Raw genomic sequence first — 22,377 nt, forward strand, 5'->3', positions numbered from 1 at the left:
TGGCTTGTTGTACATTTCCTGATTACTGCTGCAACTGTGTTTTGACAGATTCTGACTTGCTGATCTTCCTTTATCCATTTTCACCTTTTTGAAGTCTCACAATCACATTTTTCACTTCATTCGGCAATTATTTTCAATGTGGAGCCATGATGTAGACATGCAGATAGATACAGCACTTAGGGCCAAAACTGTTCACTTGTCAATTTAAACCATGTTTTAATTAAAAAAACAAAACTGTACTCAGATTTATTTCAATGATCAGAGATTTTTTTTAATCTTCTGTAACAGTGAACACAGATGTTTTCATTTTTATTGCAATGAGTTTTTCCTTTGAGACCTGTATTTCCAGTGGTGTCTTTCCATAGTATTTGTTTTTGATTGTTTATAACAGGAAGTGCTATACTTGTAAATAATGCAATTTATGAGACCTGTGACATTTAAGTGATATTGCCCAGCAGGGTACTCACTTCTGTTGTATACTGTACATAATTTCTAACTGCACCTAGCTGTCTTCATGGTGTGACAGACATGTACTATAAAGCGGCAGAGTCCATACTGTTAGCCAGACTGAAAGCAGTCAGACAAAAATATCAAGCAAAACTGATCTGGATGCCTCAGACAAGGAGCTTGAGATGAAGAGGGCACCATTCACTTTTATACAGCAATGTGATGACAATGCTATGCTAACGTGTTTACTATGAAAATATACTCATGACTCCATGATACAGAAGAAAGTAAAGCCAATTAGAATGGCAGATACACAAACATCAGCAGAGACTGTATGTTTTTATGCCACTTCTTTACTCAGTGAAAGCATCAGCTGACCTGCATAATATACAGTACTTTCTATACAGTATATTCTATAGTGCTGGTGTAAGCATGTAGGCTAACTCTTGCTCTTTTTTTACCCAAGACCGTTTATTTAAACAAGATGGGTACATGAAATGTTGACAAGAATTTGTCAGCCCAGCAAAAACACAGCTGTGCTGATAAAAGAAATAGCGAAGGGAGAAACGCAGTGAAGTGCAACTGAAGTGAAATCTGTCCACTGTAATAATTTTAAAATAAAAACTCACAGTGTAGTCTTTCAGATAAGTGGTTCTCAAAGTGCCCGAATGGGGGTCTGTTCAAAATGAAACCCAGAATGAACTCGCTGTGCTCCAAGAAAAGTGCACACCCATCTCATTAAGTGAGTTTACAATAAAAGACAGTAATGAGTAAAAACGTCCAAAATACAAATCTGTGCATGACAGCAGCAATGTAGGTGTCTGCTGCTCATTACACACAGAGAGATGCCACCTGAGAATCTGCTGCTCCTACATAATGTGTGTTTACTCAGCACTACAGTTTATGCATAGAGATTAGTTTGACTGATGTATTCTGCCTCTAGCCGACACAAAATTACTATAAAATATTATTATGGTTGTTAGGCTGCTGTGATCTTTTGTCTTGTTGTTAGGTCTGTGTTTGGGTAGGTTCATTAGTTAGTTTCAACCACTTCTGACGATAGTGGGCATCACACAACTCTGGCATCATTAATATGGAGGTCAATGACTAAAAAGTTTGCTTCCAGATTACCACTAATAGTTTTATTTGCTTATCTACACTTGAATGCTGTTAGGGTTAGAGTCCTCCGTTTGTGTTTGCATGCATTAGCTATGAAGGCTGCACATAATAAACCTACTGCAGCTATGCAGGAATGGATCTACACCAAAATGTAACCATGTGACAGATTACTAAAGTGCTACTACATAGAGACCACGAGAACTGTCAGCTTGAATGTGTGTTTTTTTCTACAGTTTTTGAATATTGCTAGAAAGTGATGATGGTATATCCTATATATAAAAAATGGACATTGAAAATTGAATTCATCCTACCTTGATTTCCTATCCCAGTAACATTTTCCTAATAAGCTGATGGTCTCAAATGCTAGTTTCAAGTCACTTTCAATTTAGAATGATGAAAATTATGTTATATAAAACATAAAGTGGCTACACCTGACTAACATTTTCTTCAGGGGAAAAAAACTTGTTTGTACTTCTTTAAACCAATCACAATCAACTTTAGTGAAGCTTTTTGTGTTACCTCAAAATAGTGAGTAAAATTCCTTTGGTGAGATGCTTGCATGCTAGCCTAGCCGCGCTAGACAACCCACGGCAGCGAATTTAATTCTCTGCCAGGGTGGGTCTAGTTACCCTCCATAAGGCTCGAGGCTGGATTCTCCTAAAACTGGCCGGACGAATCACCATGAAGTGTAGAGTCAGAAGGCGGGCGTAGCGAAGTGACGACAGAGGCACGATGATTCTGACAGAAACAACCAGCAGTTATCTTTCGACTCGGCTTTGGCCACAGCCCTTAAAGATTTGAAGCTAAAATTCAACTTGAAAGATAAACAAAGGACGGCACTGAAGTGTTTCATTGAGAAGAAAGACATATTTGGACTTATGCCGACGGGATATGGCAAATCCTTAATATACCAGTTGGCTCCGCTGGTTGGGAAGCTAATGGGACTTAGCCACAATCCGCCGGCGCTCTAGGAACTCTGTCAGCCTATTCGTTGTGCTGATTGGTTGTATACCTACCCAATTGCTGCAGAGTGATTTGAAAGACAACCTTTTAGCCCGCCTCCCTCCCTGTCGAGCGGCCCTAGACCCTTGTGCCTTCAGAATTCAGAACATGGGTCTAGCGCGGCTAGGCTACTTGCATGCATCATTAAAATGAAAATTTCACCCCCAAAAAACCTAAAAGGCTTCCTTACTGCATGACCCAAATCCTCTGCAAAACTTCAGATTTTCAGTGTTGTCATTTGCCGCCAAGTGGTTGTTGTTTCTTATAGTGAGAGGGATTTGAAAATGGTAACATATGGATAGTGGTAGGGAAGGACAAAAGCACCTGAAATGGGCAACAGAAGGCTGATACCCACATCCTACAGTTCAGCCAGCGAGTCAGACCAGAGTAAAACAGACAGTAAAGCATAGTATATTTTTGGGCGGGGCTATCTTATGATTGTGAAAAGTCAGATTTACCCAATCATTCATCATATCCAGGTTAAAAAAAACAAGATGACAATGACCAAATTGAAACTCGTGATTTCTAAATGGTATTCCACCAACCATGGTTGACAGTAAACATGACACTAAGGAAGACTCTGTAGTATTCTCCTTTGTAGTAACACACATTAGCAAAGTCATTTCCAGTGCGAACCTCTTTGCCACAAACTTAATTTTCTATCGAATGAAAGCATCAAGTAGCTATTTTTAAAAAAAATATTCCGGACATCCCAGACATGACACAGGAACAGCAGGGACAACAGCTGTGTGTGACTGTATGGAATAAATCGCATTGTACATTAGTTTTTAATGATTTAACCAAAATACACATAAATTCAGACGCCATCTTTGAGGATAATGTCTTTCATTATCAGGACAGATGCATGCTGACTGTAATTTTAGCATCAATACAAACCCAGATGCAGAATCTGCTTGGATATTATTGCAAGACCGCTTCCATATTGATCCACCAGAACATGTTGAGAGTAAACGCTGCTTTCAGATGTTCCATCTAAATAGCCATCAGCTACACTTCCTGCACACTTCCTGGCTGTTTGTTTGAGCTCATGTGTTTGGAAGAGGGGAGGTGCATACGATTGTGTGTGTTTTCACCCCAGCTTGTCCGTGAGGCTTAGCCGTGAAATCAATCCCATTCCACACACCCTGACCTCCAAATGAAAATACCCTCCAGCGGGCCGCTGCATCCCCCCGACTCCTTAAAGGAGTTTTCATATCTTTGTTCCGTCTTGCCTCATTCCCACATCCCCCCGTGAACATAAACACTGTGAGGGCAGGGACAGGGAACACAGTGAAGGTGGCTACTGGAATCTTTTGCAGAACTTGGCGGTCACAAGAGCGTTATGAATCTTTAATGTGAGATGTTAGCACGGCAAGGAGAGGAAATGTGCTGAAAACATGATTATGGACTCATGGGGAGGAGGAAACCGTTGACTCGGGGAGAGAGATAGAGATATCAAGCAAGGGAGCAAGGATGAAAGAATTTTGAAGGGCAAAGAAGGTAAAGAGGGATAACATTTTTTTTTTCTTTTAAAGCTTGTGCTGCTTAAGGCGAAGGCATTTTTCCACAGCTTAACCGAACCAAGTTGTGACCAGAGCTGCTCACAGAGTCGATGGAGTATGACAGTAAATACAGTATTGTGTGCTTTACAGCAGCTTTAGAGCTACACAATTTGGTTTGACAGCAGCATTTTTCGTGAGAGGCAGAAATAAAGCAAAGCAGGAGGCTTTGGACAAGGATGTCAAGAGGGAGTCAAGAGCCTGTGTTGTGTTTAATGGCAGTAAAGTCAAGAGCGATACTGTGATTTCAGTGTGACTGTGAGACAACATAACTGAACTTTAAGTGGACCAAGTTGTTTAGTCTGTCACCTCTGAAAGTAAAATAAATCCTACATCTGAGTGTCTGCCGTCTGTGTCTCCTCTTTTATATAAATCTGTCCACCAGCAGGTGTACTTGCGGGCCTCGAGATTCTGATTTAGATGCCATGTGAAGGTGCATTGCTTTGACTTGTAGCACTGGAATACAGCCTGAAAACGCAGTTCCTATGTAGGGCATTCACCCCTCTTGGAGGTTGCCGCTTTTATTACTTTTCAGCATGGAACCATGGTTAATATAATTAGGCTTATTTGAAAAAATTCATGATCTATTCTTTCATATCAGCGTGAAAACAGTGTTCTTTTGCCTTCATGTTGTAGTTATAACCAGTGGCATTACCTTCCAGATACAGGCGTCTTTATACTACAATCACATATTGTGTGACCTCTACCACCAACTGGTTGCAGCTTTGTTGAGTTAGACAAGCCACTTTAAAGGGGATGAATGTTATGCAGTTGTTATACAGTTTTATATTTTAAATTATCTGGCATTGCTTTGTAGGAATCTGTTTTCATGTTGACATTGAAGAGTCTTTTTTTTGTAAATTTTTGTCAAAAAATAAACTGACCATATATTAATATTAAAAAATGTTGGGAAATTTCCAAGGTGGATGAATACACTTGTTAGGCACTGTAGCAAGTTTTAAGCCCAAAAATCAATGGGCTATGCAAAAGTGATGGTATGTTTTCTGGAAATTACCACAGTCTAACCACTGGCATGAAACAATCCGGCTTTAATACAAGCAATGAATTCTCAGAAATTCAAGTCGTAAATGCTTCAAAAAAGCTCTTTGTTATTCTCCTCACTCCAAAAAACAAAGGAAACTCGGGAAAGTCATAATATCTTATTTCAGGGTGATTAAATCTTATTTTGTGCAGCCAGAGAGAAATAATCTTGTTATTAAACTTGTTTCAAGGTGACTGCTCTTGATTTAGATTGGTGAGGTATTCAATCTATTTTTCAGCTCAAGCTGAAAACTGACAAACCTGACTGGCCGATTTCACCTCACTTGTGAGGTGCACAGTGTGTGCTTGACGAGATTAATCTTGACAATTTCACTAAAATAAGATATTTCAACTTTTGGGGCTTTTTTTGTGGTGTTGCGTATCAAGAAATGTTCTGAGCTTTGGACAGAGCCTGGCTAGATGTGGCCGTCACCTCCGGGCTTTTAACATACACAATTTAAAACATCCAAATCTCAACAAAAAAGAGGAGAATTTGTGTATTGGTGACTGGTATATGCTGTATTTATTCCCGATTCCATATCACACATACAATATATTTCAACTGATATGAAGTTGGTACCCATTAACACGTTTTATTTATGAGCCATTTTTCTCTGCAGTGGCAGTTTAAACAGACAGACGTCGACTCTGTATCATTAGATTAATGAGGCGCTCTTCTCATGTCACAGCAACACATTCAGACTCTCCTCCTCTCTCTTTGTCACAGCTTTGATATCAGCCGGCTGCTGCACCAACAACTGTAGAAATGTCAAGCTATGGGACAGGTAAGAAACCCTTTCCGCCTAGTTTCTTTTTCATAAACCTCTTCTGTGTTAATTAGAGTCTTTGATACAAGAAGACAAGCAGCCAATGAAGGTCATTGTCTGTTCTTTCCACAAGGGCCTATAATCCCGTAATTAGCTCCCATTATTCTATTTTACCATACAGCACGTTTCCTTCAGCTGCAGTCTCAAGACCTATTTACATTTGGTTGGGTTGGAGTGATTCACATTAGAAGGATTTACATTAAATAATGAGAACTCTCTGACAGGAGTGTGTGAAATACAGGAATATTTACACAGTTGATAATCAGTAGGTGATCAATGAAATGTATTCTGTTGTGTAGGGGTGAGTTTGTCCGGTGTAAAGCCTGCAGATGAGTAATGTGTTTGCATGCTTGGTCTGGCCCAGGTGTAATCACAGTGGGTTTACAGTGGGACTACAGAGTTAGAGGTGACCCTATGCTGTCCCCTTATGCCATCCTACATCTTCAATCAGGCCCCAGCAGGAGGCCGAGATGGCTGTGTTAATATTTAATGACTGCAAGACAAGACATACCTCCCCCCGGAGGACAGTCGGGCCCCCCGCAGCCACTCCTACAAACGGCACGCACACACGACCATATATAATCAAATGTAGCACAAATGCTGAACATTATCCTGCACACGGTGACTCTTTCTAACATGCACAGCTGAGAATGTTTCACATTACAATTTTCTATCCATCACTCTCTTCGTGCCTCGGCCCACTCCCACTTACCTCCTACAAAAATATCAATGACTCAGGTGAAGAAAAGAAGAAAGTGTACCTTGTGTCAGTAGATGATTTGCGAGCTCAGAGAAAAGCAACAAGGATGTGCTAACATTGCAGACTGGAGTCAGGTCCTGTGGTCGTCCCTCGGCTCGGTGCTGCTGTGGAGACAGACGCAGGCAAGAACAAAAGGATCTGTCACCGATAAGCAACACAAAGGCTGCAGAGTTGAACATCTTACTCACTCAAACTCTCGCTCTGCATTCGTTTCTCTCTGTAGACTTCTTTGTATTTATTCATCTACCTATCTATTTATGAGACGACATGACAGGCCGCAGCTAATTACTGTTATAGTGGTTAATAAATCATTGAGGATTTATAATTCAGTAACAAGCTAAGATTATCTTCTGCTTTGCTATATTTAAAGGAAAATAGTTAGTAGTTATGATGCAGAGATTCAGCACCAGAATCCTTTCATTGTCAGCTACTTAACCCTTCAACATGCTACACTGTAAAAAGTAAAAAAAATCAGACAATTTTTAACTGCACTTTCGTCACCATTTATTGTTACAAATTTCCCCAGTTTTGTTAAATTACAGATAATGATGACTAAATTTACAGAAATGAAGTCACTTTACTTGTTAACTAAAAAAACAACAACAGCAAGACTTTAAACAATGTCCACATCAAAAATTTTAGCTATTTAACTGTGAAATTGCACAACATTTTACTGTATTTAAATGAACAAGTAGTATCGATATTTTACAGATATTTGCAATCACTGTAAAGTAGAACTATTTATGTATGTATACCAATATTTGAAGATTATAATTTTTAACAGTTTCAGCAAAAAATTTTCCACAGTCTTTCTGCCACATTTTCACCATTTTTCCAGAATGTTTTTAACAGTGTACCTTCAAGGTTAAAATTAGGACTTGTGTTGTTGTTAGAGGCAGATGACTTGGACTCATCCAGCAAGATAATACAAGTGAATCAGCCTTTTTACTGAAGAGATGATGACAGGTCACAACAGGGAAAGTGGGAATGAAATTAATAATGTCTGAATTCCATTTCGCAGCTTCAGTTTCAGGGTCCTCAGCGGAGTGTGAGTTCTGGCTCGCTGTCACGCCATCGTGGTTTACTAGGACACTTAGACGAGTAGAACAGAGCCATCATTAATGTTATTAGTGGCATCTGTGCATTTCCTTCCATAACAAGGTAAATGTCTGCGGTGATTAAGATTTATTAGAGAACCAGGGTGGAAGATAACTGTTTGCATCACTACACATTGAGTGACTTTCACACTCCCATTCAAAATATATTAGCAGTATGTTGGCCTTCTCAGTTTTAATGCACAGACAGACTGACAGACAGAAATATACACCAAAGCAAATACGCATTCAGAATGAATTCAACTGCACTTGGCTATAATGCTACATAAAAAAAAAAAAAAAGAATAAAAATGGAAAACTGAGAACACAAGATAAAAATAAAATAATGTAACATTAAATTAAAATAATTGAAATTACATTGAATTAAATTAAGCCACTTTATATGAACCAAATACACATGGTAATCTAAAATAAAAAGATAATGTAAGGTTAGAATTAAATGACATTAAATAAGTCACCTATATGAAATTAAGTTACATTTAATATGCCAGTGTACATATAAACTGTAAGAGTTTGAACCGAGAGCACTGTTAAAGTGCACTGTACGTTGGATATTATATTGCACCTTATGTATTGCACATAGATTTACCTGACTTATTACACAGTTGTTAATAAAAAAGATCTTGCATTGAGTAATATTATGTCTGTCATTTATGTTATCTGATGATTATAGATTGATACAATATGTTAATCTAGAGTCCACTGAGAATTCTGCAAAAAAAAACACCAACAAAACACCTGCAACAACCTACAAAAATGCTAAAAAAAATGCTTCAACCCCAATATACAGACATACAATAGTTTTTCCTGTTCTTCAGATCAATCAAGGGACAATAACGCCATCCAAAATCAAATCTGGAACAAAAAACTTCTGTTCTTCTCTTTTCTTGTACAGCTTTGATGCTTCCTCTTGACCCCAGCAGTGCCGCCCACGCCTTTCCAAGGGACGAGGGGCCGCATTGGGAACGTCCTCCTGCGTCTCTGGCCTTGACAGACACAAGGACCAATGGACGCCACCTTCCACGGCTCCGGACGGTCTGTAGTCCACGGCCTCATCCATGTCCACAGTCCTTAAAACAGCCTGCCTCCATGTTTTCGTTTTTACATATCGAGAGTTTAAGCGGACAGGGGGAAGTTATTTTGGGGGGCGCTGGTTGATAAAACTCTGGATCCGAGTAGATGTGTCTCCCTGCCAACCGTGACATGGCTACCTCCTGGAGAGAAAGGGAGGGATGCTGGGGATTGGTGAGAAGAAACGAAGAGGACATCACATTGTCTGTGCTGCTAGCCTCTGTTTACAAGTGGAGATCACTGGTGGAGAAGCACATAAAACTTTCTATTTCCCCTGCTATTTGAAACCCGAATTATTTTCCCATGCTCTTCCCTCTTTCTCCCATTTCTCTCCGTGATTTTCTCCTCTTTCCTTCATCTTCAGATCTGTCATCTTCAAAGTGTTTAATGAGACTGGTGTAATCTAACTTTCTGTCTCCAAAATCCAGATGATTACATGATCATCTCCTCTACCTTCCTCGTACAAAAAATCCACAACTTTTACAGCCATTTCAACTGAAAACAAAACCTATTTGTCAAAGATGTTCTAGCAAAGAAATAAATCTAAAAAAATACAACAACCTGTGTCTTAAACCAAGATGGTCAACATTACTAGCTGCTGACAGATGTTCTAGTTCTATGAGATGCAATGTTCAGGTGTAACTTTTCCTTTTTGTATTATCTTCTTTGCTCCCTTAAAGCGCCTATATTGAAGCTGGGGAGAAGACTATACATTTCTCCATGTTGTTTTTTACAAGGAAGTAAAGTCCAAGTAAAAAGTAGATTATTGGATTAGTTTTATATATATCTATATATACAAATATAATATGATTATTATTTTTGACTTACTGGTATTAGAACTATTATATGAAAATGCATATGATATATATCAAATAATAAACAGACTTCTTTATCTAAAAGTGCATTGTTTGTTCACGTTTTATTTTAGCATGCTGAAATCACTCGAAGGTCACTGAGCGATGACTTTCAGTGCTGCAGTTCCAGGTCACATTGGACGTGTTCTGAAGCCACTTATAAGGTCAAGAACTAATCTATAAGTCACATGCAGAAGCAGTTACAAAAGCAAGTCGTTGGAAAATAGTGGTAAAAGGAAAGCCTTTTTTCCAAGTGTATGATAACAAGAAATTCAAACAATCAGCCACTAGAACAAACACATGCAGACCACCGTGTTACCCTCCTCATTTGTAGCTTGATCTCATCCCGACAGATGGGCCACAATAGCGTCAAGCTGGAAAGAATTTCCTGTTAAATCAGTGGAACTCTTACAGGCAGTTCTTCCTTCCTCGGCACCCACTGAGTTTCCTCGCATCCTGCAACATCTGCTGCACTAATAGGGATTTTCAACACTGCTGTGCGTGTGTCCATGTTTACAGTTTTGACAAAGAATACTATATATACACATTTAAACACACACACACACACACACACACACACATATATATATATATATATATATATATATTTTTTTTTTATTGTCCACAAATTCCTCTCAATACTTTTGATCCTCTCTGTCTATGACACTCAGTCTCAAAACACGGGTTTGCACTTAAAAATTGTTCACTATTACAGAGGTTCTTCATATTTTTTTATTTAAAAAATTGTAAAATTTTCCAAAATAGCAGGGTACTGTATAAGGAAATAATCCATTTATTGAGGACTGCTCTCAGTGTTGGATTAATACACATTTAGAGTAAAGATGGGAACAGGACAGCATTATGTTGGACTGACACAAATAAAGTACAATCACAAAGTTCATTGCAGTAAAGGAAAGAAGCAGCCACTGCAAAAGTTTCGCTCACTGCTGTACTTTTGGTAGCTTTGGTAACAATGGAGCACTACGGCACAGAAGAATAAAATATATCAGACAGAGTACTTCTTACTGGGACCTCTTCAGTGATTTCATTGGATTTATTGGCAATAAGAAAAAGTGTTAGCAGCCTAATTCTTGATATTAGTGTCAGATGAAGGCATTTAAGTCAAGGTCGGTTAAGGTCAGCCATGGCTATGCATCCAGGAAACATGTGAAAGTCAGTTCAAGGTCATAAATACAAAACTGAATTGGTTGCCTGCTGTGTTTACTGGTATGCTCAAAGTGCAAAAGAAAATAAACTGATGCTGATCTGGTTTGATCTGTTTGCTCAGAGTCATTAGGGTTTACTGATTTGCTACAGAAAATCTCTTTAATGAGGGTCTGTGCTGTGCTGGTATTTAAATCACGTCTTAAAGCTGCTGTTGCATATTGTCCTCCTATGGGGGACCTATAGTGGCGGATGGAATTGAATGATTGCTTTATCTGTAATGCAATGAGTGCAGTGAGGGGATAAACACTGAGGAGTGTACTATTTTTTAGTTTACTTAATCATGTGTGCTATAGATGTACTTTAATACAAATGTTTCAGTATTTGCTTTATTGGTACCATTAGTCTGTCAGGATGTGCTTTATATTCAAACTGTTTATAGGCTTTCCATCTTTTATTTCCACTCTGCTGTTGACGTGTTTGTGTGTACATCCACAAGCATCCTGCCTCAGTGTACATGTGTGAATTTATGAAGGAACGTGGAAGTAACAGTGTGAGCATGTGCGTGTGTGTGTGCTGTTCATTATGCACAGTCATGTGGGTGGTGTGTGTGTGTGTGTTTCAGTCAGGCAGTGGCAGGTTGATTAGGAAACACCCCTGCCTGCTTAAGCGGGAAGACAAAATGTGTGTCTATATACGTGTGAATTTTTGTATTGATTTGGGTGCATCTGTGTCTGTTATGCTGTTTCATGATCTAACGCTGCAGTTTATGTGTTTGTGTGTGTGTGGGTGAGAGCATGCAGCACCCTGATCTGCTCTGCTGCATTGCAGCACGTCCTGCCCATCCCGAGGTCGCCGTCGTCCTCCGCCAGGGCACTCTTCCAAGGTCACAGCAGGTCAATCCTCCCCATCTGCATACCCAGCCGCTGCAAGGGTAAATCTATAAACACCACACCAAATCTGTCGACTATTGGAGCAAACGAGACGCCGGAAGAACCAGAACCGGAGATAACCAACTCAGGCTGTATGGTAGCTGTAATCTATCAACACGCAGATCAGACATGTAATCTACCCGACTGACCAGTCGATCAAGAGGGGAAAACCTTTCAACGCAAGATAAACTACTGCAGCACACACATTCCACATGCAAATCCATGCAGCTGAAGTCAGATGTAGTGACAGTTTGACTGGGGAGCTGTTGGCCTGGTGCACTTTACTGTCCATCTGGGGCAGATGAAGACTTTTATGGGAGCTGTCAACAGGCGAGGGAAGCCAAGGCTTTATGACCAAAAATGTCCTGGTCTTAATTTATGATGACAGAAGGACATTATTGCATCATATGTCACTAACTGCTATAACATGTAGAGAAAATGGAAATAAATGTGCTAGTGAGTGCTCAAAAACAGACAGAAGCACCTCAATGTGAAAATGTATAAAAAGTACGCAGTGAATCTCCTGGCAATAGTTACAGTGAATAAACCTGTTAGCACCCAATCATGCTGCACGACCAGAATAGAAAGATGTGCCTGAAAGTCCATTATCAAATTCAGACATTAAAACGTTCAGATAAGCAGAATTGTTTTTTTTTATCTTTGTGCAGTTTAAATGACACTAGTTTAAATGAGTTCTCTGATGGCAGATCATATCAGCTTTAAACTGTACCTGAACAGGGACCCCTGCAGCTGAAGCTGAGTGGGAGCACTCAGGAGTAACAGGAGACCAAGACTTAAGTGTTTTTTTTTTCTGGGGAAAAGCAACTGGCTGACTACAAAGTACCAATCTGTAATCAGAAAACTATGTATGTTTAAAAAAACGGCCTGAACAAGAAGGCAGGGATGATCGCGACAGTTCTTATCTCAAAGCTTTTTTCCTCTGCCTCAGAACAATATATGCAGACACACATTAACGAAATCCTAAAGTCTATGTCCTGTGAAAAAACACACAGTCAAAAGAAGCCGTCGTAAATAATGTAAACTTTTCCATGAAGTATTTTGACAAAAAAAAACAACAACTACAAAACAACATTAAGATATGGCCTTGCCTACCAATGGAAAACCACATCAACATCCTGCAGGCTAAAAATCTCCAGACCGCTCTGCACTGATTAAACACAGCTTACAACATTAAGTAATATTTTTTAAAAACGAATTTGAGTTTGAAAAACACATTAAACAGACTCAAAAGTGTTTTTAATCTGCATCAAACCCAACAATGTCAAAGCTTTCCAAGCAAAAAGATAAATTTCCAAGTCTGTGACTGTTAAAACTAGACATTTGTGGTAAAACTGGACATGAGAAATGCCAATATCATGCTCACAACTACAGCAAATACAGTCAGTTAAAGCAACATAATGATAAAAGAGCTGATTGCCAGCACTGAGCAGGATTACTATTGCAACAACACATCATCAGTAGGGTAAAAGTAACCCTAAAGCCAGCTCATGTTCCTTATCAGTGGGTGAACAATCCAACGCTTGGTGAATTCTGTTTCACAATGTTAGGAAGAGCCAACATCGATATCTTTCATATGAAAACTGCCACCATGACTTTGTCCCCTTACAGAAATAAATTTGAGGCTGAGTTTAATGAAGAAGTCCATTTAGCGCCTTTACCTGTGAGATTCTTTACTCTCAAAGAAATCCTAACACAAATTATTGCATTTGCCACTTCTTCAGTTTTTTCTATCACTGACTAAGAGTGGCAGAATTTTAGATGAATCACACCACAAAAAGTGGAATACGTTTTGCGACAGCTGCCTGACTTCCCTTCTGACCAACTCTCCCGGTCTGATGTGACATCAGGGAGCTGTCTGACAAGGAGTGGCTCGTCGTACAAATGCTCGACCTCGGCTCATCTGCCAGGATGTTGGGGGTTTTATTACAGTCTTGCAGCAAAGAGGATTTCAACGGGGCTATCAATGATTTATCATCTCGAGACAACGGAAACAAACAAATAGATCCCCCTATGATTTACTGTAACACACTGAACTCTCAAATTTCACTTGTATGAAAGAACCTTGTTTATTTATGTAAATGGGTGGTATCCCAATGAGCCTCCAGATGTAAAATGTAAAGCACATTACCAACGACGCTGTCTGTGCTCTCAGGCTGTAAGACATGAGGAGCTTCCTTAAGATACGCTGATTTGAAAAGGTGCATGTGAGTGTAAGAGCCAAAGAGACATTGTTTTCCATATCTGTGACTCACAAAATCACTACGTTCTCTCGGTGCGAACACTTTTGTAACGTGATAAATGACTTTGTGCTGCGTCTGCATCTGAGGAAACAATGAGCTTCATCTGCATTCTGTGGGTGATCATAAAAACATAACTCCTTGATGATCAGAGCCAAACACAGCTTCAATGTCGTCTCACAGCGAAACATGTTTAACTCCGCTCTCACTGCAGGTCGCCACCATAAGCAGGATAATCAAGTTGATGCTACATACATCTTAGACTCGTTTGCTAACGACCCATCGCTACCACAATAGGAGTTAATTACATTCTCTAATGATTCCACACACTAAGGCTAATGGCTAACAGAGATAACCGATCTGTCATTAGCTCTCTGCACATATCTTGGCTGGAACGAATGTCGCATTATCAAACAAACTGCTCGCAGTTCTTTGTGAGGACACTTGTCTCATTTATGTGGGTGCTACTAGAGAAGAAGATGGCTTCTATATATTAATCAGGCAAGTAGTGCTAGAGCCAGTAAAACACACATTTTTAATAATGAGACCACCACAGAAATGGTGTTGAATGGTACGACAGCCAAGCAATCGTCATGGAAAGCCGGCAAAATATAATACGTACAAATGAAAAAGAAGCCTGAGAGAAGCCCTCCTCATGCCTTTAGCTATTGTTCATTTTCCGTCAAGGTTTATCTCTGGTCTTTGCTGCTGTCGGTATTATTGTCGATTTTTACTATCTGGTTGCTAAAAATGAATCCACATCTTCCAGGCAGTCAGAAAGTAGAATTCTCAGTGACCGTAGTATGAAGTTGCATAAGATGTACCCTTGAGCCATCTGAAAAGACTGCCTATAATCCTCCATGTCTTACATTAAGTGTATAAAGCACAGTTTCCTGAGCAGAGCTTTGAGGTGGAAGAATAACTATTAATAACAATTTCATCTGTCATCCAATAAAACCATCCAACCAACAAACCATACTGAGCCAATGAGGCGATGCACTAACTTGTGTTATGGCCCTTTGCTGACTCGATCATGCAAATTGAGGGACGTGTGCACTGATTGATGGATGTGGGAGGACTCATGCCAGAGAGCATTCATTGTATTTGCAGTCGCAATCTGTGTGTAATTAGCATCTGATTTACTAAAGGCAGCAGGTAATTACACAATCAGAGGCTGGTACTGCCTGCTTTCTCAGTGTACTCTGCAAGAGAAGGAAAGCTTCAAGGCAGCAGTTCAGCACTGGGGCTTTTGTGAAAACTGCTTCTATCTTCCAAGTTCTCTAATGACTTTTGTGATCTGCTCAAACTGCCATGTGCCAGTGAGATTTTGGTGTAGCATAAAAGATAATTACATTTTCTCTTTTCCACCAGTATACCTGCTTCTTGAGAGATAGGGGATTTTACACAGACAATGTTTGTTCTTTAATCCTTTTCCCCACCTCTATTTTGCTGTATTTTACACAGGAAAAGATGGATTTACTCTCCCACAGTTATTGCTATTATCTCATCAAATCTTATCTAGTCTTATCAGCTGTTACCGGGCAGCTTTTGGGATTTTTGGCTTTCTTTCTTGCATTCTTCATTCTTCACTATGTCTTTCGTTTAATTTTTTTAGTCTCCTGAGTGGGTGACTGGAGTGAGGACTGTTAGCATTAATGCAAAGCTGATGCACAGTGACAGGAGTGGAGGAGGGCAGAGGAAAAGGGTTGAACTCAGGGAGAGACCCATGGCTGACTCATTGAGACAGGCGAACAAGAGACCGGACCCTTAACCAAAGCACACACATGAAACTTCTTTGACTCTCTGTGACCTCTTGTCCACATCCTTTCTGCTGCTGTTTGTCGGTGTTGTCGTGGCGTGTGTGGCTTCCCTTTGTTTTAGAGTTACCCAGCCAAGTGTTAACTCCTTAGTCCCACTGATGAAAGTATCCTTTCTGGAGTGTTGGTGGACCCAAACGTAAGTGTTTCAAGTATATGATATTAGTGCATTACTTGAGGCAGTTTATCAGATATTGTGCCCCTCATTCTGGAGCTCCAAAGAAGTTCATATAACTTTTTTCCATATACCAATAGTACTCCCTAAGACCTCAAGCAAGCAGACTTTGACTTCCTATTGGTGTAAAAGGAGTTACGTGTTGTGATGAACCCAAAGTGCATCCTACAAGCTTCCACAGAAAACTTCTAAGCTTCTCTTTTTGGTTACTGAAGGGGCCTCACTCTTCATTCAAGAGGGTTCTTCAATTCTAACTGACTGATGGAGAGTCTCAGACATACTATATACGGTGACCCAACAATCACATATAGAGTATAATGGTCCATTAAGGATCAAAGACAGATACTTTCAAGATGTGAATTGTAGAGAAACTGCCGTGTGAGAGATGACTTAAAGTATTAATGTTGGTCAGACTTTCTGTAGGGAGATCTCAAGACTGCATTGTATGTATCTGATAAATGATGTCATAGATTCCCTCCTCTGTTAAGATCCAAAAGGAGACATTCAGTTGCCTTCCTTTGAAGCTCTTTGGATTACCAAGACCTGAGAGTTTGAGAGTCTACACAGACAGGGAATTACATCCAACTCTGTTTTTCCCCTCAGTTATAGGGTGTATTTTACAATATTTCTGCTTATTTCTAGTCTCTGGCTCTTTCACCAGCAAATCTAGACAGAGTGGACAGCTTTCAAAGATTATTATAACCTGTAAACTGACTTTAGTTTAAAAGGGGGGGGGGGGGGGATATACACACAATTCAGTCTGCTAAAATGTACTACCAGACAGTTATTGAGGGTCAGAGTGAAGCAGCTGCAGGTAAATTCAATGTTAAAACCAATTTGACAAAGAATTTGGCCTTTACACACCCAGTGGAGTGAAAGCCTGTGCTTATCTCAACATATGCTCAAGAGAGAATACAACCAAAGCAACAGAGATAATCACTATCTTCCCATTCCTCCCTGTGAGCAGTTTAAAGTCTCTACTCCACCTGATGTCCACGTCTGTCGAGTGTGACGGAAAACTGAGGCACCAGAGAAAACCCACTCTCGGGAATGTTGGTATAAAACATCTTTCAAGATGCAAACTAGGACAGAGCTGGCAGACAGGGCCTCAGCTGGACTCAGCGACTGAAGGAAGTGGATTTGAATTCACTGCACTGCTGGAAGGCAAACCATGTATTAGATGCACAAACAGCACCTGGTACAGTGACAACTTCTCTGATGATAGAAGAATGTCTTTGCTTGATGATTTGCTGCTCAACTGCTTGCTTGTTATCTTTCAGATATTGTAGTGATCAGCTTAGCAAATGTGAATTTGTAATGTCCAACTTTATGACATTCAATCTATCTCTGTCAAACATCAAATTAATACAAGACATTTTCTACCAGAGCAATGACGCCAGCAGTAAGCCTTCCAACCGACACACACACACACACACACACACACACACACACACACACACACACACACACACACACACACACACACACACACACACACACACACACACACACACACACACACACACACACACACACACACACACACACACAATGTAATTATCGTTTGACCCAATACAACAAGAACATTGGCCTGCCGAGCTGCAGTTAGATATGTCCAGCTTTTCACTCACTTCAAAGAGATGCCAGATGCTGCTTGGTTAGCTTCTAATAGCGGTAGCTGCTCATTTCTCCTGTTCTCACTATCTAAAAGGTCTCTTTCCCCATATTTCTATATTTTGTACTTTTTCTGAAACATTAAGAAAACAAATGAACAAATGATCAGTTTAAACTGATCTGGCTCTTTAAGCCCCAAAACCTGAAAGCTGGTTCATAAGACATGTTGTTGGTTTCTTTTTTGTTTCAAATCTGCAAAATTCTGTCATTTATATCGAAGGCATGAAAACAAAGGATCACTAGATTTTCAGTTTTCCGGTGGTTCTTAAAACATTTAATCATTGACCAAGTCTCAGGTTAAAAGTGAGATATTTTAGCAGAATCATTTATTCCCTATTTCTCATTTTAAAAAGTCAAATATAAATTATTGGATCTAACCGGAGTGTGTAAAAAACTATAAATCCCGTGCCCTTTCAGTACAGCCATGAAGCCACTAGTAACTCTGCTGTAATCAACAGTCATATGATGGAAATTCAGGGATCTGTCAGATGAACTCTGCTGAACTGCAGGCAGTGCTTACACAAAACAGTTAGAGATAAATATGGAATTTATTTAAAATTTAAGTGGTAAAATGTCTCTAGCATGTAGAGTATCTTTTGCTCGTGTAGCCACACCTCCTTGGTTGTCCCCAGGGCAAGATATAAAAAGTATGGTGACCACTCTTTTGCCGTTCTTGGCCCTAAGCTTTGGAATTCTCTTCCATCGCACTTACAGTCTATTTCTGAATTAAATGTTTCTAAACGTCGTCTGAAAACGCACTTGTTCCGTGTAGCGTTTGACGCTTAGCTTATTTTAGAACTGTGTGTTTCTTAAAATGCTTTTACTTATTTATTTTGTTTTACTGTGGTAAGCGCCTTGTGCTCCTTTTGGCTGTTGGAAAGTGCTTTATAAATAAAATTTGATTGATTGATTGATTGATTGATTGACTGATTGATTGATTGATTGATTGATTGATTGATTGATTGATTGATTGATTGACTGATTGATTGATTGATTGATGTTTTTCCAGTATAAATATCACCTGTGGATAATTGGAAAAATGATGTGCATTAATTCTAAGTTGTATTTTTTTTTTTTTTTAAATGTTATACATTTTTTTAAGCAAAGAAATGAAGCATTTGTTTTCCTTTTCTATTTTTAATTTATGGCATTAAAACTATTATACCACACAGAAGACACTTTTGAGTCTCATGGCTGTGCTGCTTTCATAGAGGGTCTTTCTACTACAGTGAAAAATTGGTCCAACGCAAGAAAACATGTCACAGGAGCAAAAAAAAGCCAGAAAATCAGGAACTCAGGATGTCATACGTAAGTAATATAAGAGTTTAGTGCAAAACCTTCCCTGATAATTTTTCCACAGTGTACCATTGTGTGATGTTAGTAAAGCTTAATTCTCTGCAGAAAGGGGATTTTTGGACAAAATGCAAAAACAAATAGGGTACCATTTCAGCTCCTCCTCTTACACTGATGGGCATTCACACACACAGACATGCACGCATTCAGCCAGAAGACAAGGTGAGAAATAAAGAGCCATCTTAGATCGTTTCACTATATTAGTTTAGCTACAGGGCTTGAAATAAAAGATGAGATGACTCCTTGGGGATGTTTCTGATGACTTTCTCGCCTCTTGCTCTTCACCAGATTGACATTCCAAGTCCCCCTTTTTTCTCTGATTTTATTATCACTTTAAAAATAGCCAAGCCTCAGCAGCCATCTCCAAAAAAACAGACTGGAATGCTCTCTGACAAAGGAGAGATGTGTGCAAACATGATTACAGTAGACAAGAAGAGATTAAATATAAAGCTTTCACATAGTAATGATGAAAAACACATGAGTGAAACAATAAATTCTGAAATTATAATCTCTGCACAATCATGCTTTCAGTGATATAATGGATTATAATCCATCTGCTTTAACCCTGAGTTTGTGCACAATGTGCAAGTAAAAAATACTTGATAAAATGTTTTTAAAAGTACAAATCGCCTTTACTAAATTTGCAGAATATGCAGATATGCTAGTTTTTCATGGGAGGGAAAAAACAAGTTCAGTATATTTCTGTCGGTATGAAATGATAAAGGATGCTAAGAAGTTGCACTTGAACACAGACACCGGTATGAATGAGAATTAACCGCCCACCATATGCAAACACAAATACAAGAATCTGTTAATCTGCATGCACGTCAATATGCCATTAGTGCCACTTGAAGTTAGAGGGAATAGGTATCATTCCTACGAGACTATCAGCTCGGCAGCGGCTTTAGGCAGATTTGTTTGGGCTTATCCTTCCTGTTGATGGAGGGACTTTGAGCCATAGAAGGAAAGACTGGTGGGGTGAATGAATTGTGGGTACAAAGGCTCAAAGGGGCTGAGTGAGGTTGAGTTTAGAAGAGATGTCACACATCATAGAGTCAGCAGAAAGAGCGTGACCATCAGAGAGGAAAACTTTGATTTCTGTTCATATTTTTTGACTATAGTGGTGCTCTGATTTCCCCATTTAGTAACCATTGCCACTACTAATTTCTGACCTAAAACAAATTCTCTTCTGTGTCCAAGCAAAGTATTCCATAATCTCGATAAATCTGCTAACATCTAACAAACAATCTGCTAAGTAAAAAAAAGCCAGCTAGATTTCTTACAGCATAACAAGATTAAGATCCCAAAACCATCCCAGCGGCTCTTTAAAGCTGCACTGAGGCACAGCGGTGCTTAGAGCTAAACAGTAGTGTCAGCGTCCTGCCATTCTGACCAGCTCACAATGGTAGCACTAACATCGTATCATATATTTAGCGTGTCAGCAACATTAGCTAATTACGACAAAATACAACGGGTTGATGGGAATGTTTTGGTCATAATCCAAAGGTTTACGGGGTTTAAAATGCAAAGTGACATGAGCAAAACTTCTAAAAGTTCTATGTTACTACATTAATAAAATGAAGAATATACTTTTTTTTCCTTAATACCCCAATTAGGAAGCTTTAATAGGTCTGTAAAGCTATTGAGGGGGAACATATAACAAACCTAATCTATGTTTATTGTTAATGGCTTGGCTTAAATGGCCACAACAAATGGGAGACATTCAAGGGATAATTTAAAAATGCTTTTTCAGCTAAATCTAACCAAAATAAACAAACATAATATGGGATTGTGGTCAGTAATGTCTGTGGTGCACATGTGTGAATAATATGAGTGTGGGTGTTGTAAGGTGCAAGAACAAACATATAGAAGAAACTAAAGCAACATAACCCAAATCAGGTTCTGAGGTGTCTGCGGTGAGAGGCTGTGAGACTTATTAGACTGCAGCCACAACTTAAGTAAACCCAGCAAGACACTGGGTGTCACAGGTGTTCCTGATCAACCACAGCAGCCACCTGCAGAGCAAACAGAAATACAGGTTAGTGCAAGAACAACTCCCCTGTGGCTCAGGTGGTACATTGCAAGGCTGGTGGTCCGATCCTTGCCCCCCCACACACACACAACAAAGTGTTGATGAGCAAGACACTGACCCCAAAGTTGCTCCCGATGGCATCAAACACCTTTGCTACTATAGCTGTGCAAATGTGTGAGTAAAAATACGCATTGCAAAAGTGCCTGAAGTGCCAGCAAATTGGCAAAAGTGCTATATAAGTGTAGAGCAATTGCCGTTTACCAAGAGAACCCCAGCAGTCATCACATTAAACATATTGCCTTCCTACAACAAGCTACCCAACTGTTAACACACACCTAACACACCCACTTGAATAGAAACCTGTTTCGAATGCAATGCTTTCCTCTCCCTGTATTGTGACAAACTTGAGTCGTATAATTCAGGAAATTCAAACACAAATACACACCCAGCAGCTTTTCCTCTGTTCTGCCTGCCATGCCTATTTGGATTCTATTGGCCATATGGGTATTCATCACATGGTGCGAACGTCAATGTTCAACTAAGTTAAATGCTGTGCCATTGTCTCTTTCTGTTGGAAAGCCCCTTTAGTCAGATTGACGTCTCGATTGAGTGGTTGCATTAGACTGTTGACTTGTTGAGGTATTTCAACAGCCAAAAATGTTGCCAAGGGATCACCAAAATCAGTAGGATTCATCCTCTCGAGTCGTATCCAGTTGTCATCCTTTTGTTTCTCAGGAAAGCACTCATCAAACCGACCCAGAAGTTTATTCAGATATGTCGTGATTGTTTTCTTCATAACATTTTTTCCTGCCGCGTTCGTTGCTGTCCCACATGACAGGCAATGGGGAACATGTTAAATCGTTTTTTAGAAACACGACTTTCCCACAAGGAGATCTCTTTTTGAATGCATCGAATTAATCATATTGTTCAAAAGGTTGTGCCCCCTCCCCTGCACAGACACATTTAAGATGTTTAACTGTTCAAACACATCAGCAAGGTAAGCAACGTGTGCAAGCCACACACTGTTACTAAACAGGTGTGCAAGAGGCCAATTGTTCTGAGCAAGAAAGGCGATTTCAGCAGAAATTGTTCCTGTCAGTCCTCATCCCACACGTCTCATGTAAATGAGTAAAACTGCTTTATTTGTTATGTCTGCAGATTCGTCCATTTGTAAGAC

General features: G+C 39.6%; 1 protein-coding gene across 1 annotated transcript in view; it reads left to right on the forward strand.

The window, feature by feature from the left end:
- The window catches only part of ccdc85al (coiled-coil domain containing 85A, like), a 30,315-nt gene extending 20,472 nt beyond the window's left edge, over positions 1 to 9,843 (forward strand). The window contains exons 3-4 of the mRNA XM_022205600.2: positions 5,896 to 5,953; positions 8,766 to 9,843. Coding sequence (XP_022061292.2) covers positions 5,896 to 5,953; positions 8,766 to 8,784 — 77 coding nt within the window. The 3' untranslated portion in view covers positions 8,785 to 9,843. The remainder of the gene's footprint in view (positions 1 to 5,895; positions 5,954 to 8,765) is intronic.
- Positions 9,844 to 22,377: the final 12,534 nt, after the last annotated feature.

This window comes from Acanthochromis polyacanthus, chromosome 3, assembly GCF_021347895.1.
Source record: "Acanthochromis polyacanthus isolate Apoly-LR-REF ecotype Palm Island chromosome 3, KAUST_Apoly_ChrSc, whole genome shotgun sequence".
NCBI classification, from domain to species: Eukaryota; Metazoa; Chordata; class Actinopteri; family Pomacentridae; genus Acanthochromis; species Acanthochromis polyacanthus.